Source organism: Haliaeetus albicilla, chromosome 10 (assembly GCF_947461875.1).
Source record: "Haliaeetus albicilla chromosome 10, bHalAlb1.1, whole genome shotgun sequence".
NCBI classification, from domain to species: Eukaryota; Metazoa; Chordata; class Aves; order Accipitriformes; family Accipitridae; genus Haliaeetus; species Haliaeetus albicilla.
In genome coordinates this window covers 6,783,010-6,796,000 of record NC_091492.1, presented here as the reverse complement: position 1 = coordinate 6,796,000, position 12,991 = coordinate 6,783,010, and the positions used below count along the sequence as shown (strand labels likewise).

The 12,991-nt window shown below is 40.6% G+C and overlaps 1 protein-coding gene across 2 annotated transcripts in view; it reads left to right on the top strand.

The window, feature by feature from the left end:
• The window catches only part of WWOX (WW domain containing oxidoreductase), a 536,552-nt gene that overhangs the window by 437,769 nt on the left and 85,792 nt on the right, over positions 1-12,991 (top strand). The window contains exon 9 of one of the 2 annotated variants that reach the window (XM_069793394.1): positions 5,720-5,770. The exons of the other annotated variant lie outside the window; for it this stretch is intronic. Within the exon in view, the coding sequence (XP_069649495.1) occupies positions 5,720-5,770 (51 nt within the window). The remainder of the gene's footprint in view (positions 1-5,719; positions 5,771-12,991) is intronic. 2 annotated transcript variants of the gene reach the window in all.

Here is a 12,991-nt window from a genome sequence, read left to right as displayed (position 1 = left end):
CTTTCAGGAAAGGTCATTAGTCTGAGAGACTGATTTTCCTATACGATGCTCACTGTTTTATGATGTATTTATATGTCATTGCTTAGGAAAAAGGACACGGTAACTATAGAAAATTTGTAGACAAATGCATACTAACATAAATGTTGATTTTCCTGTGCATGAGATTTCCATATGCCTTACCTAGTTTGGTGTCCTAGTGACTAGGAATTTGTCATTCACAAGGACAAGTGTAGACTTTCTGTCCTGTGCTATTTAAGTTAAAGCATCATGCTTGACTGGTGGAGAAGTGCAAAACGTCTTGTGGTGGCCAAGCCAGCTGGACAGGCTGTGAAAGAAAATAAATACCCACTTCTCAAACCTTTTTCTCACCGCACTTCCCTGGTAATGGCTGTGACATCAGGTGAACGTAAAGTGAAGAGGTAGGCACTAGTCTAAATTTAGAGGCCTGGGGTGCGCATCTTCTTGAAGAGATACAAATATTTTGGTTCTTCCCTTACTTGCCTCAGGGGTTTAGGGCATCTCTTGATAGCATGGTAGAAATGAGACCTGATTCTAGGAGATACTTTTGGAAGGGCCGCTGCAGAACCTGGACGCGTGCAGAACAATTAAAATAGAGATGAAAGGAGAAAGCGCCGCTTTGTTCCCAAAGCATACAACACAGCCTCCCTGCAAGATCTGCCAAGGGGCAGAGTTTGATTTGCACAAGACAGCTTGTGACGGAGGATATCCAAGCTCCTTGTGAGTGGCTTTGTTTCTGCTCCACGCAGCCTGGTGGGAATTGTCCATACCAAGGTTGGGAGGGAGAAGAGAAGCCGGTCTCTGAGGACGTGCCAGAGCACAGGCCCATGACGACGCAGAGGTTTTCTGCACCAACACCGATTCTGAAACTTCTTATAGAAACTCTGGGTAGTTCTATGGTTTGGTCCATGAGGGGACTGAATTTAACAAATATTTACCCAAAGAGCTAGAAGCACTGCTGGAAGTTCCAGCACTTCCTCTCTCCCACAGGTCTTTATTTTTTCTAGAGTTTGACAATTTTGCTTTTGTAGTTTATCTTTGTTAGTACAGCATATAACACAGGCTTTGCAGAGGACTCTGAGACACGACTGCTGTTTATTTTGAATTGTGAGATACACGGATGTAGACAAAAATGAATTCTGTGCTTATTTACTTTATTTTCTCATCACTCAAGCATTTTTTAAATGTTGTAGCTAAGGTCTGCTGGGCCAGAATCCTTCTGTAACTCACTGCTTGCCATCTGAACCAGGGAGTCCTCCCAGTTTAACTGGCCATTAGTGAAATCAGCTGATGCCATGGCTGGAATCGTTCTATAACCCTTCCTATCAATATTCATCTGGCTCTTCTCGCAGTTTAGCGGGTTCCTCTTTCATCTCCTGCAGCTTCGCATGCCTCTGTGAGCCTTCTCGGCGTTAAGTTTCCCTCTTCCAACACCTGGCGTCATTGTTTGGTGCCTGGGAATTTCCCACTCTCCAAATGAAGTTCCCTGCAGAGAAAAATTGTTCTTAGCTTTATCATAGTAGTCATTCAGTCAAAGTGTGTTAGTTCAGATTAACGCTATCTATTGTCTCTGGTCTGGTAAGTTGATGCTAAAGACCTTATCAGCAAAAGCAGATATACAAAAAAAGAGGTATAGCATTTTGTAAAGTAACGGCTTCAACATATCAACAGATTCTCTGCGTCATCTTTTTAAATGAATATATCAGAATTCCTATGAAAGCTTAAGAAAGAGGTCACCTATATGACTTCTGATTCAATTCTGTGGATTTCTAGAGGAATATCTGTAGAACTATGGTAAAATCCACGCCTTTTGAATTCTATAGGATTTTTCTATGAAGCAAGTGTGTGTAGTCGGTCTCCCTATAGCAGGTTAATGTTTGTGTATTGTCACCCTGACTGAACCCAGCATGGGAGCTGAACTGGAGTAAAAATCAATGAAATAGCATTAGGATGCAATTGTCGCAAATTATCAGAGAAGAAAGAAGACAACTGTAATTCACTAGAAGTAACACTTTACCAACTGCTCTCACTAAGCATTAGTTTAGTGTGTTTTCAATTTCAAGGCATTTTTGCTGGAAAATACTTGGTCCATAATGACCATTATTATCACCATCCTAAAATTTGTGGAATTTAACCTAAACAAATTCCTCAAAGCTTGCACTTAGTTCTGATATGCTCCATCCTATTTATCCCCAGCTTCAGTGACATTTGTGCTATGAGGATCATGCTTCGTATTGTGAATACTGTATCTTTCCCAAAGAAAGCTGCTCTGAGCTGCTCTACAAACACCCTGGGTTTAGGCAGTCGGTGTTTGTGCGTGTCCTATTTCACTCAGTGCCTGGCAGGACAAGGTCACTGCAGAGTTTCTGTGGGGGCCAATTCTCTTCTGCTTTATTAGCAGTCACCACACCCAAGGTTTTGTTATATCGCTGCGACAACCATAACCGAGTGGTCACAATACCACTTGCCATCCAGCAGTCCTGTTCACTCCCAGCATCTTAGATTTTACCCTTTCTTTGTCCTGTTCGCTAGCAGGCAAATTATTAGTAGAATACAAAATTACTGCTAAACCCGGTTAAATATTACCTAACTGAAAAATGCATTTATTGCCCCCCCCCCCCCCATGCATACTGGATATATATCTAAACATGTAGAGTTTATGATGATAATTGTCTCTCTGATGCAATGTACTATTTGCATTTTGTCATTCATCAATTTTTTTTTTCAAGGGGTAGGATCACTCAAGGGGCTGGTTACATCTTTCATTTCCTGGTTATCCAGTCAGCTCCTGCTCACGCCAGCAGGAATTGAAAGCTATTATCAATATTGAGAACAGGATTTATGTGAAACAAGGATGGGATGTCAGTCAATCGCCTAATAGCAAAGCATTCATATCCCAGTAACCACCTCACAACTATCAGTTTGTCCTGGGGCTCAATAGGGGATCAAAGGCTAAATCATCACCAAAGCAAAATTAATCTCCATGCCAGGTCAGGATGGAAACCCGTGAGGAATGTGCCCATGTGCAAGGGAATGTCTGAATAAATATGAAAGTTTTCTTTGAGCGTGCTTTTGATACAGCTCTGCTCTGAACAGGCCACTCGAGTCAGTAGGTTTGCCAAGCTGCACTGAGAGTGAATTTATTTATAAAAAAAGAATTTTTAAAGTAATAAACAGATTGTTTCATATCTGATTACAAGCTCTCCCTGCACAGGAATGAGATGAAGCCTACCGTATCAGGAAGGCAGGGGTGAAGTCTGGTTCAGCGATGAATTTACAGAGACTGAGACAGAAGACTCTAAAGCTGGGGCTCAGGCAGTAAAATTTTGGTTATTTACAGTGTAGATAAGATAAGAATTACTGGCCAGGGGGAAAAAAAAAGAGATCTGAGATTTGAGGAATCAGGGTGGTAGGTAGGACTACAGAAATGGAGGAGCTACCCAGATTGATAACTGCCCTGGTGTGATAAAGGAGCTTATGTGAAAATGTCATCACCTCCCAGCTCCCTTTCTAGGCCACTACATTTATGTCTGGTCAAACTTATCATCCATTTCCCCTGGTGTGAATAGGTGTAGATAGGTCTTTGGTATCTCTACCATCCTATCTGGACACTGAATCTCAACTTAGTCTTTTGTCAGTTTTAGGATTTCTCCTCCTTTTTCTTTCTCCCCATAAAAATAAATTGGAGTGCCTACTTTCCCGGAGGTCCAGCTTTAAAGGTCCTCTGGTTACAACTTTTGTCCCTTAAGACTTATAATATTTGAAGAAGGCAGAACCTTGCCAAAACGAATCACCTTCATTTTAGATAGTGCATGTCTGTGCATTACAAAATGCCTGAGCAGCATCTCTGCATCACTTTCCACATCACTATTGATTATTCTTGAGGATCTGATCACAGACCATTTGACTGAGGTTCCCTTTTTGAATATATAGCATCTTTTCTGAATCCTACTGTTTCCCATCACTTTCAGGCAGGTTTCTTGTGGTCTTCCTTTATAAATGTTTCAATAGGAGCATATCCTTGCCTTCCTATTGCCTGGGGAAACTTCCTCTGTCTCTGCAATGCCTTCAGAGTTTTTATTTCTCTTTTTTTGTAATAGCAGAAAATTTTATTCCTTAGATTCTGATCCACTTGGGGAAATGTGACTTATCTAGGAAATAATTACCCTTCAGGTAGTCAAGCACAGTAAGCCTTTAACATGAGTCTGCTCGTGGATAGATGTGCTGGTATCACTTTCTTGTCACCTTAGCATGAATAGTGTGATGCAGAACATTGCAAGTCAGTCAGGAGGTACGAAGATTCAAGCAGTACATAAAGTAAGAGTATAATTATGATTAAGTGCTTGAACATGGACAGATTCCTGAAATAATGACAGAGGTGAGGAAAGGAGACAAAGAAGTTTGGTGTGTTGAGAAATGTAGGAAATGTGTTGACAGGGAAGGAAAGATGACAAGTATGGCAAGACATGAGGAAGTGCATATACATCTCCTTCATATATGTTTCTGGCTAAACCCAGAGCGGTATCTCTGAAGGATCTTGAAAATTGAGTCCAAATTTGTTTTGGACCCTACAGAGGACATGGGATGAGGGCTGCTATATGACAGTATGTTAGAGCTCAGAGCAGACTCAGCTGAGGCATGAGAAAGTCCAAGAAAGTCCAAATGGACGTGTGAAGTTTGCAGAGAAACAACGCTGCAGATTGATTCAGTAACAGATGTGTTCAGGAAGAAGATTAGAGAGAAGCAAATCTAGGAAGAAAATCCAAATATCAATATGCCTGCAGCTCTAGGAGTTTATGTTAGGCTACTGAGAAGATTAATCAGATTTCAAAAAACCCAAATGGTGTAATGCATGGCAAATTGTACTCCACAGCATACAAACCATGCTACACAATTTGCTTTTTTGCAAAAAGCATGGTTATATATGCAAGTAATTTCCATTTTTCTGCTGCCTTATTTTTAACCCATTTAATAACCTTTATGATCACAGTTCAGTCAAGTAGCAACAATCGTGCCAATAACAGCATTCCAGCTGGGTTAATGAATACACACATGATTTCATGAAGGATATATCTTTTTTGACCCAATTTCAACCTTTCCTATTTCAAGCTGTTTAATTATAAGATATATTGGTTGGAAACAAACACCCATTTATGGAACATTGAAAGTTTAAACAAACTCCAGATGCAATTATTTTAGGCACCGAGTGTCTGTGATTGGTATATGTAGGTAACAAATTAGTCCGTTAGCTGCAAACTTCTAATTTGTGGCACAGTTGATAAATGTCTTTCACAGAACAGATGCAAATAACCAGACTTCTGTGTTCCTTGAGTCTGCATGATAATAGGTTCTTTAAGCACCCTGCTAAGAATTAGGAAATTAGTCAAATGGGATCATATTTAGGTTGAGCTAATACTGCACAGCTGAATTTACCCACCATTATCTGTGGGCATAATTGGAGACAACTGTTTTTTGGACCAGCTGTGCAGGTCACAAAAGGATAATAATGGGGGCCCAGCCTTGCCATGTCAGATTGATAAATGTTTATAGCATCATGCGACTGGAGGAGCTGGCTTTAAACAGGTACAATTTAAGATTTTTTTTTTTTTTTTTTTTTTTAAGATTCCTGGAATTGAATATGCCAAATTAAATGGTGCATTGCTCATCATTTCTGCATAATACGAATCGGTGTAATTCACAGGGAGAAGAAAGAAAAGGTGTGGTAAGAGGAAAACCATCTAAGAGGTGTCAGGTAAAACTTTCCCACCACACATAATCTATTTTACACCTTTCTGTTAGTTGCTTTTCCTGCTATTTTCTCACCTTTCCTTTCCCTGGGTGGGTAGGTTTACATCAATTTACGCTGATATTGTGGAACTTAAAGTGCCGCTCATGCACTTCTGAATTTGTCACTGGCTCTTTTTAGCATTTAGGCTTAATTTGTTTGAATAGTTGTTCCTGGTATTCTGACAAATATTTCTTTTAAACGTTACATCCAACTACAGGTCTTTACTACTGCTAACCTATAAATATGTTAACAACTACACTGTGTTTAGAAAATACAATGTGATATTAATGTGAAATGTATCTTAGCTGAATCCATTAGTCACAAGCAGGTAAATAGAAAAGCACATTCTGATTTTAATTGCAAGGAGTATGTTTCATACTAAAGGTCTGTCCTATTTTTTCGTTCTCTTCAAATGCACTATTAGGACTTACTTTTGTTTGTCCTACGTATGTACTGTAAATTACACTTTCTTTAACAGAAGTCATTATTTGTGATGAAAAATAGAGAACCTTCATTATCTTAACTAGGTACCACTAAGGTTTCAATTAATAAAAATAAACTGTTGGTTCTGCTGAGTACTCTCCCTGTAGCACAGACCTAGATTTAGCTGCTATCATAACAGAAAGGGGGAGAGGTGGGAGAAGGGATCTAAAAGGTGAAGAAGAGGGCTGTTAATTTGATTTTAAGTTAGCCATCTGAATTGCGCTCCTGCCAGTTTTCCTGAACTTCACAGGATTACATCTGCAGCAATGGCCAAAAATAGTTCTGGAGACCAGGGCGTGCTGCAATGGTGATTCTGCCAGCAGCCCAGCCAGCGGGGATTGGCTCCGCTTTCACCGCGCGTCCTCCTCTCTGCTTCTGCTTGTTGGCTCTTGATCCCCGAGCCCTGAAAAAAATAGAGGGATTTATCAGACGAGGGAAATCTTTACCTCCTGATGCCTGGAAGGTGAACTTTGCCGCTTCTGTCTCTCGCTTCTCACGTTTGTGAGCGGCGCGGCTGGATGGTGCTGGGCGTCGAGAGGACGCAGAGGTACCGACTTGGGCCGAGTGCGTGTTCGCTTCGATCTCACAAGGGGGGGAAACAGAGGCGAATGAGCGCTGGACGAGTGGCAGGTCCCGGAGCCTCGCATCTGTAACCCTTCTGCAGGCGCGTCAAGTGCTCGTCGCCCTCTTCCCGACGTGCTGCGCTCCGGTGGGACTCCTCGCAGGAGAGAAGGGTTGCGTTTTTCAGCTCGTTATGGGCACAAACTGTCTAAAGTGCAGAAATGCAACGCCTGAAGAGTGTTTTATTATCGAAGTAATTGCTGTGTTTTCTAGATTAACGTTTGTTAGCGGAGTAGACTGAAATCATCGCTGGTTATCTTATCTATGAGAGAAATTTTATCTTTCCGAGGCCTCCGATATTCAGGAACACGGCAGACACTGATAACGCCAGCTATCCGCAGGTTTTCAGTCTCCAGAGAAAAATGATCTTGCTTTCTCTGCTCAAGACAGCATCATAGAACTTCCTCCGGGATCTGAATTTATAAAAGATGGCAGAAAAGATCCTCTAGAGTCAGAATTAGAATTTCCGCCAAAATCCAAATCGGCTTTCTAGTCTGTTCCTTTCCAAATTAGAGAGGTTTCTTGATGGTGTGGGAAGGGGGAAGGGAAGACAACAGTAGTAGTAAAATGTTTTTATTGAAACTTAAAGGCAATTATTTCTGAATTCCCATTTCCTTAATTAAAAGTGTCACTGATTTGTATTTAATCAGTACTTAACAAGCCTTATTGTGAAGCGAAAGAGCTAAACAATGTCTGTAATAGACTGGGAGGGTTAGCTGAACTTTGTTTAAATATAAAGGGAGTAGTGCATCTGCTGAAGAACTAAGCCCTTTCAAAGTGTAGGACACTCACCAGTGCCATACAGCATAAATCACAGTGCAAACTGTGTGATTATACCCTGCAGGGAAATAGACTGTGTGTTTATGGGGCTCTTCACCAAGCACTTAGGAATAATCTGATATAAAGCAGCAGGGGAGGAGAGTAATGACAACTTCAAATTAGTTTAATGAATGTTTACATTAAAAAAGGCTTTTCTACAAACCTGAAAACACAAAGTGACAGTTTCCTCTCCAGACAAAAAACCCCCCAACCCTCTACTTTTCCTTAAAGTACTGGTGATGGGGAAGACATTGTAAATTTAACTCTTTCAGTACGGTGGATCATAGTATCTTCATGTTCAGTGTTTTGCTGTCATTATAGCAAGAGTTGCTAGGAATCTAATTATAAACGCCAGTATCTGATTGGTAGTTCGTCTGTTTTAAATCACGTTGATCTCGGGGAAAAAAAAATGGTTGAGAATTTCATTCTTGTAAAAGAACAAACATCTCCTCAAAATGAACTTTGTCAGGCTTGTGTGGAACAAATGCTTAATATGTCTCCGGCTGTATTGATTCAAGAGGCTAACATGGGATTTGAGAGTTCCTTTTCACTTCAAGCAATAGGTAACAAGTTTCTAAAAAAAAAAAAAGGGGGGGGGGAGGGGGCACAAAAGAAAAAAGTAGAAATAATGCAGTACTTCTAGTTTTCTTCTCAGACTAAAGGCAAATAATTTGTCAAAATTCACACATATGCACAGGGCGTCATTATATATACTAAACTTTTGGGTTGTTTGGAAAAATAAACAACCTGTACCTCTGAAGCAGTTAAGATCCTCCTATCTGAGAAATTACTGTGCATTTCAGCTCCGACATTGCAGTGTTTTTTGTTGCCAAAATATACGTTCATGATATGTTTTTAAATCTAGTTTTGTGGGGCATTTCAAATCGCATCAGGTGGAAATTTGTGTCTAGTCTGGGAAGGGGAAAACCAAAGTTTTCCACTAAGAATTTTGCAGATGAGTGAGCATATTTAAAAAGGAAAAAAAATGAAGACAACAACTTTTATAGTTGAGATCCAGGTTAGAAATAAAAGTTTGGAGGTAGGTTAGAAGATAACTTCCAGTGTTTTGAAACTTCCTCAGCAATTATCTGCATGTGAAATAGTTCTAGGTATGACTGTTACCATACAGACTCTTACTGAAATGTTTTTGGCTTTTGTCCAAGGACGTGAAGAATTAATAACAAATCAAGTACCCATTTTTATTAAGGAGCATGTGTATTTCTTAAGCAGCCATGGGAAGTCCTGGTTTTAGACACTAATTTGTTAAGTGCTGTATTTGCTAAGGGTTTTTCTTAATACAGTATGCATCCCACAACAATGCTTGTTCTGTAAAGCTTTCACATAGACCAAAATAAAGTATTTTTCTGTATGTCACTCGCACGTACTAAATCATCTGTGATCTGAACTCTTTACGGTTATTGCAAATGTCCTTGAGATCAGGATAAAGACTTTGCACTCTCACATGATGGAAAGAAAAGCCTATGTTCTTCTCGAGAAATAAGTAAAACCACATAGCGCAGGTCCTGCAGCACCTTTCTATTTATCATATGCTAGATGTGATGTGGAATAACTTTAAAGTAGACCAGATACAGTGCAAGTGAGGAAATCAATAGGGCTTCTGGAATGAAGCGTGATTGACGTTTGTAAAGTTGTTAGAAAACGTTGCAAAGTATTAGGAAAAAAGTGTCAATAATGCGTGTCATTTCAAAAGAAGGATTAAAAGAAAATGACTGAGGCTGGATGATGCTAACTGGGAAGCTTGGAAGTCCCTCAGGTTGCAGAGTGCTGACTGTGGGATATGGTCAATGGGATAACAGCAGTTTCTGCACAGGTGGGAGGTGCTGTGAAATCATTTTTTCTTACGTTCCTTTTAAGCTACATTTTTTGCTTTGTCCATGTTATTGCATGTTACAACCTACTCTAAACAGCCAGGTCTCTGGTTACTATAATAGAGTCCCTACTGTTTCGTCAGTGCAAATATGGGCCTCCATTTTACTGAATTTTTAAGTGTTACAGAAAGTATGTTTTCCACTGGGAAGCATATCGAGTGCACGTTAGAAAACCACACTATTGATCTCCCTGGGAATTTCCTGCAGTACTTCTTGGCAAACTCAGTCCTATGGAAAAGCAGCCTTGTCCCTCTTACTGGTGGAGTGCGATAAGCCATCTAGGATGAGCATACTGCAGGTGGAAGTTGTGCACTTCTGTGTTTTTCCAGTGAATTACTGTGTATCCTGGTTCAAGTCTTCCACAATTAGAGCCTGATTTTCAAAGAAGCAGAGCATCCATGCTGTCACCTATAATCAGCTGAATCTGGAAAAGCAAGTCCTAAAATTACTGCTGTTAAAGAATACTTCTGTGTCCTTTATAGGAAGTATATTGGGTTTGTATTTATCATTTCTATTGCAGCCATGCCTTCAATCATCAGCCAAGTCTGGCTGAGAAAAATACTAAAACATATGCTGAACTGGTTACTGAGTCAGGGTCTCCAGTACATGGAATTCCCTTTCTGAGCAAGTAACTGTCTGGACTGTAGCTCCAGTCATCTCAACAGACTAAATGGCAAAAATTGCTTTATTTTCAATTAATGTGGGGGGTTTTGCAGTGCCCTTGATGCTAGGAAGCCCATGTCCCCCCTGTGCAGACCCTTTATATGCAGGGTAATAATGTTTTATGTGCCTTCAGTCCTTCTGTAAGGACAAGATGCAGTCTCTCCATCTTCTCAGGCACGCAGGGTGGAGGCTTAGTGCCCTGAGCATGTTTTCTAGCCTGTGTATTTCAGACAGCTTAGTGTATGTTGTATCCAGTAAAGCTTTCTGTGGGCTGTTGGGTGAATGTATCTGGATCGGTTAATTTTACTAGCCAATTATTTCAACAGAAAAAAGGTGGACTATATTTGTGTTAACCCATTTTCTTGTGATAAGACTTTCTCAGATACGACCCTCTCCTGTATGCACATAGTTTAATATTGTAATTAAATATAAATTAAATTAGTCCCTCTGTTTTATGTGCTATGTCTACTTCAGTTTAAAGCTCTTGGTGAGTAATTTAATCATAATTTATCAGGAGATCACAGAGTGATACAAATTATCTGAAAATGAATTTTGCTTCCTGTTATGTTTTTGCAAATAACTCTCCCTTATGGAATATTATGAAGTAAAGGAGATGTTTTCTGACTTAGTGGATTTCTACTTGAGACAGCATGTATCTGGATGTAGAAAACCTCAGCACGTGGCCCTGGCCTGAGAGCCAGTATGATGAATATAATTTTGAGTTGCCAGTCCTCTTGTGCATCCTCTGCAGACACTGTAAACTTCACATTAATCATTACCAAGTTGTGGCATGACCAGCAAACACCAACTTTAGTAAGAGAGCCAAATGATTTGGAACATGTTCAAAACAGCTTTATTCCACTGACGGACAGGACTGCTTAAATAAAAAGCAAAATAAAAAAAAAAAAAGTCCAAATTTGCCATCAAACCTCTTCATACGTGCTTCTGTTATTCAGCCAATACGCAAACCTGAAGTGTGCGGAGGTGGATTATTCATCTCAGTTTATTAGTATGTATAGACATACAAAAAGTATCAATCTAATAGTCTTTTCTTATGTGGCTTCATTGTGCTAACAAGAACAGTCACGCTATCGGCTGAGGAAAAAATGCTACCGAAAAGATTTAACATTGGGGAAAAATAAATTAGAAATTGTCTGCATGTCAGTCTTGCTCAGTAAGCCATAGAAAATAGACGGGAAACATGAAGCAAGTGCGGCCAAGTGTTTTCAGGAATTAACATAGGAAAAGATTAAAAAATCAGTAGTTGTTTTGGCCTGTTTGTGGATTACCATCTCCAGCTAGCTGATGCACACGTAAAGGGGAAAGTCATTTTGTGCTGTTAAAGAAATGTTGTTCTCTTTTTCTCATTATCGTTTGCTTAAACCTGTTTTGCTGGGAAGCAAAACCAGGAAAACCTGCATTTACCCGAAGTTTTGCAAACATTAGTCTCCGAAGCCCACTGTTAGATCCAGCCACAGGAATCCTGAAGCAGGACGGCAGAAGTCCTTCCCCTTGGGCAGATGCGGTCAGGAAGGCGATGTAACCCTGTCCTTTTGCCCTCTGCTCCAGGGATACCTGGTGCTCGGGGTGTATTCAATCATAAGCCCTGTAACAAAAACTTACCCCCGTCAGCCGCAGCGTATAGATTTACCTGGAGGGCTCCAGGTAGGCTGGATAGGTGGCCACGGTTGTGCTGTGGCATTCAGACCAAAGGGCTGCTGGCAGGAGCCTGCGCCCTGATATAAATAACAGGAGCGGATCGTCTGAATGCTGAGCTGCACTTTTCCCTCCTCCTCCTAGTAAATTTGATTTTGGGATTCGCTCCGGAAAGGGAAAACCCTACTCAGCAATAATCAGTCAGTGCCTTTTTCTATACACGTCCGAAGATAAAACTTAACAAAAGAGAAAGTACGGTTTAAAACTCCTTTGCCCAGCTTCTCTGGTCAGATATGCTTGGCCCCATTTCGCATTCCTGAAGCGATACCAAGATGCAGAAAAGCTCATATAAAAAGCTCATAGAAAATCCCTGACTCTTCAACCCACCCCGTTCTCAATAACCCTTGAGCATAAGAGAGAGGAGTGAGGAGGGCAAAGTTTCTCAGGCATACAGGGCCCACAGAGGAGTCGCTGGGGAAAATTCGTGTATAATTACAGCTGTATTTGGATAGTGATAGAAAAATTATGTTTGCCACACCTCTCCAGGTTATAATTTTGCTGTAAAATTGTCACAACACCCTCCCGTGGTTTCCCAGCTGCATATGTGTGACCCTGCAAAGACAAATTCAAAGGCATCATGTAATGTGATGCCTATTGCCGGGCTTGGAAACTGTGAAGACGTGCAGTTTGTGCTGCCTTTTGCTCTGCCTTGTATCCAGCACAAACGAAGAACCAATCACCTCTCCAAAGTTTTTTGGTGGCTGTCTCTCCCTTCCTTGTCATTAATAACTGGCCAACACTAATGGTATAACAGAAATTCTTTAAAACCTTTTTCTTCCTCAGAGAAAGCATCCTTTTCTCCTTTAAAACAAGTTAAATAAAAGAAATGTGATTCTTTCCTTTAACTGACGTGCTTCACCCTGGATACCTCCACTTAATTTTAGGTACCAATGTACCTAAGGTTAGAGCTGGGCTTCTCGGCACCCTCCAGCCAAGGGAAAGCAGGATGTGCCTCCAGACACCCAATAAAATCAAAATTGCCCACTAGAGGTGC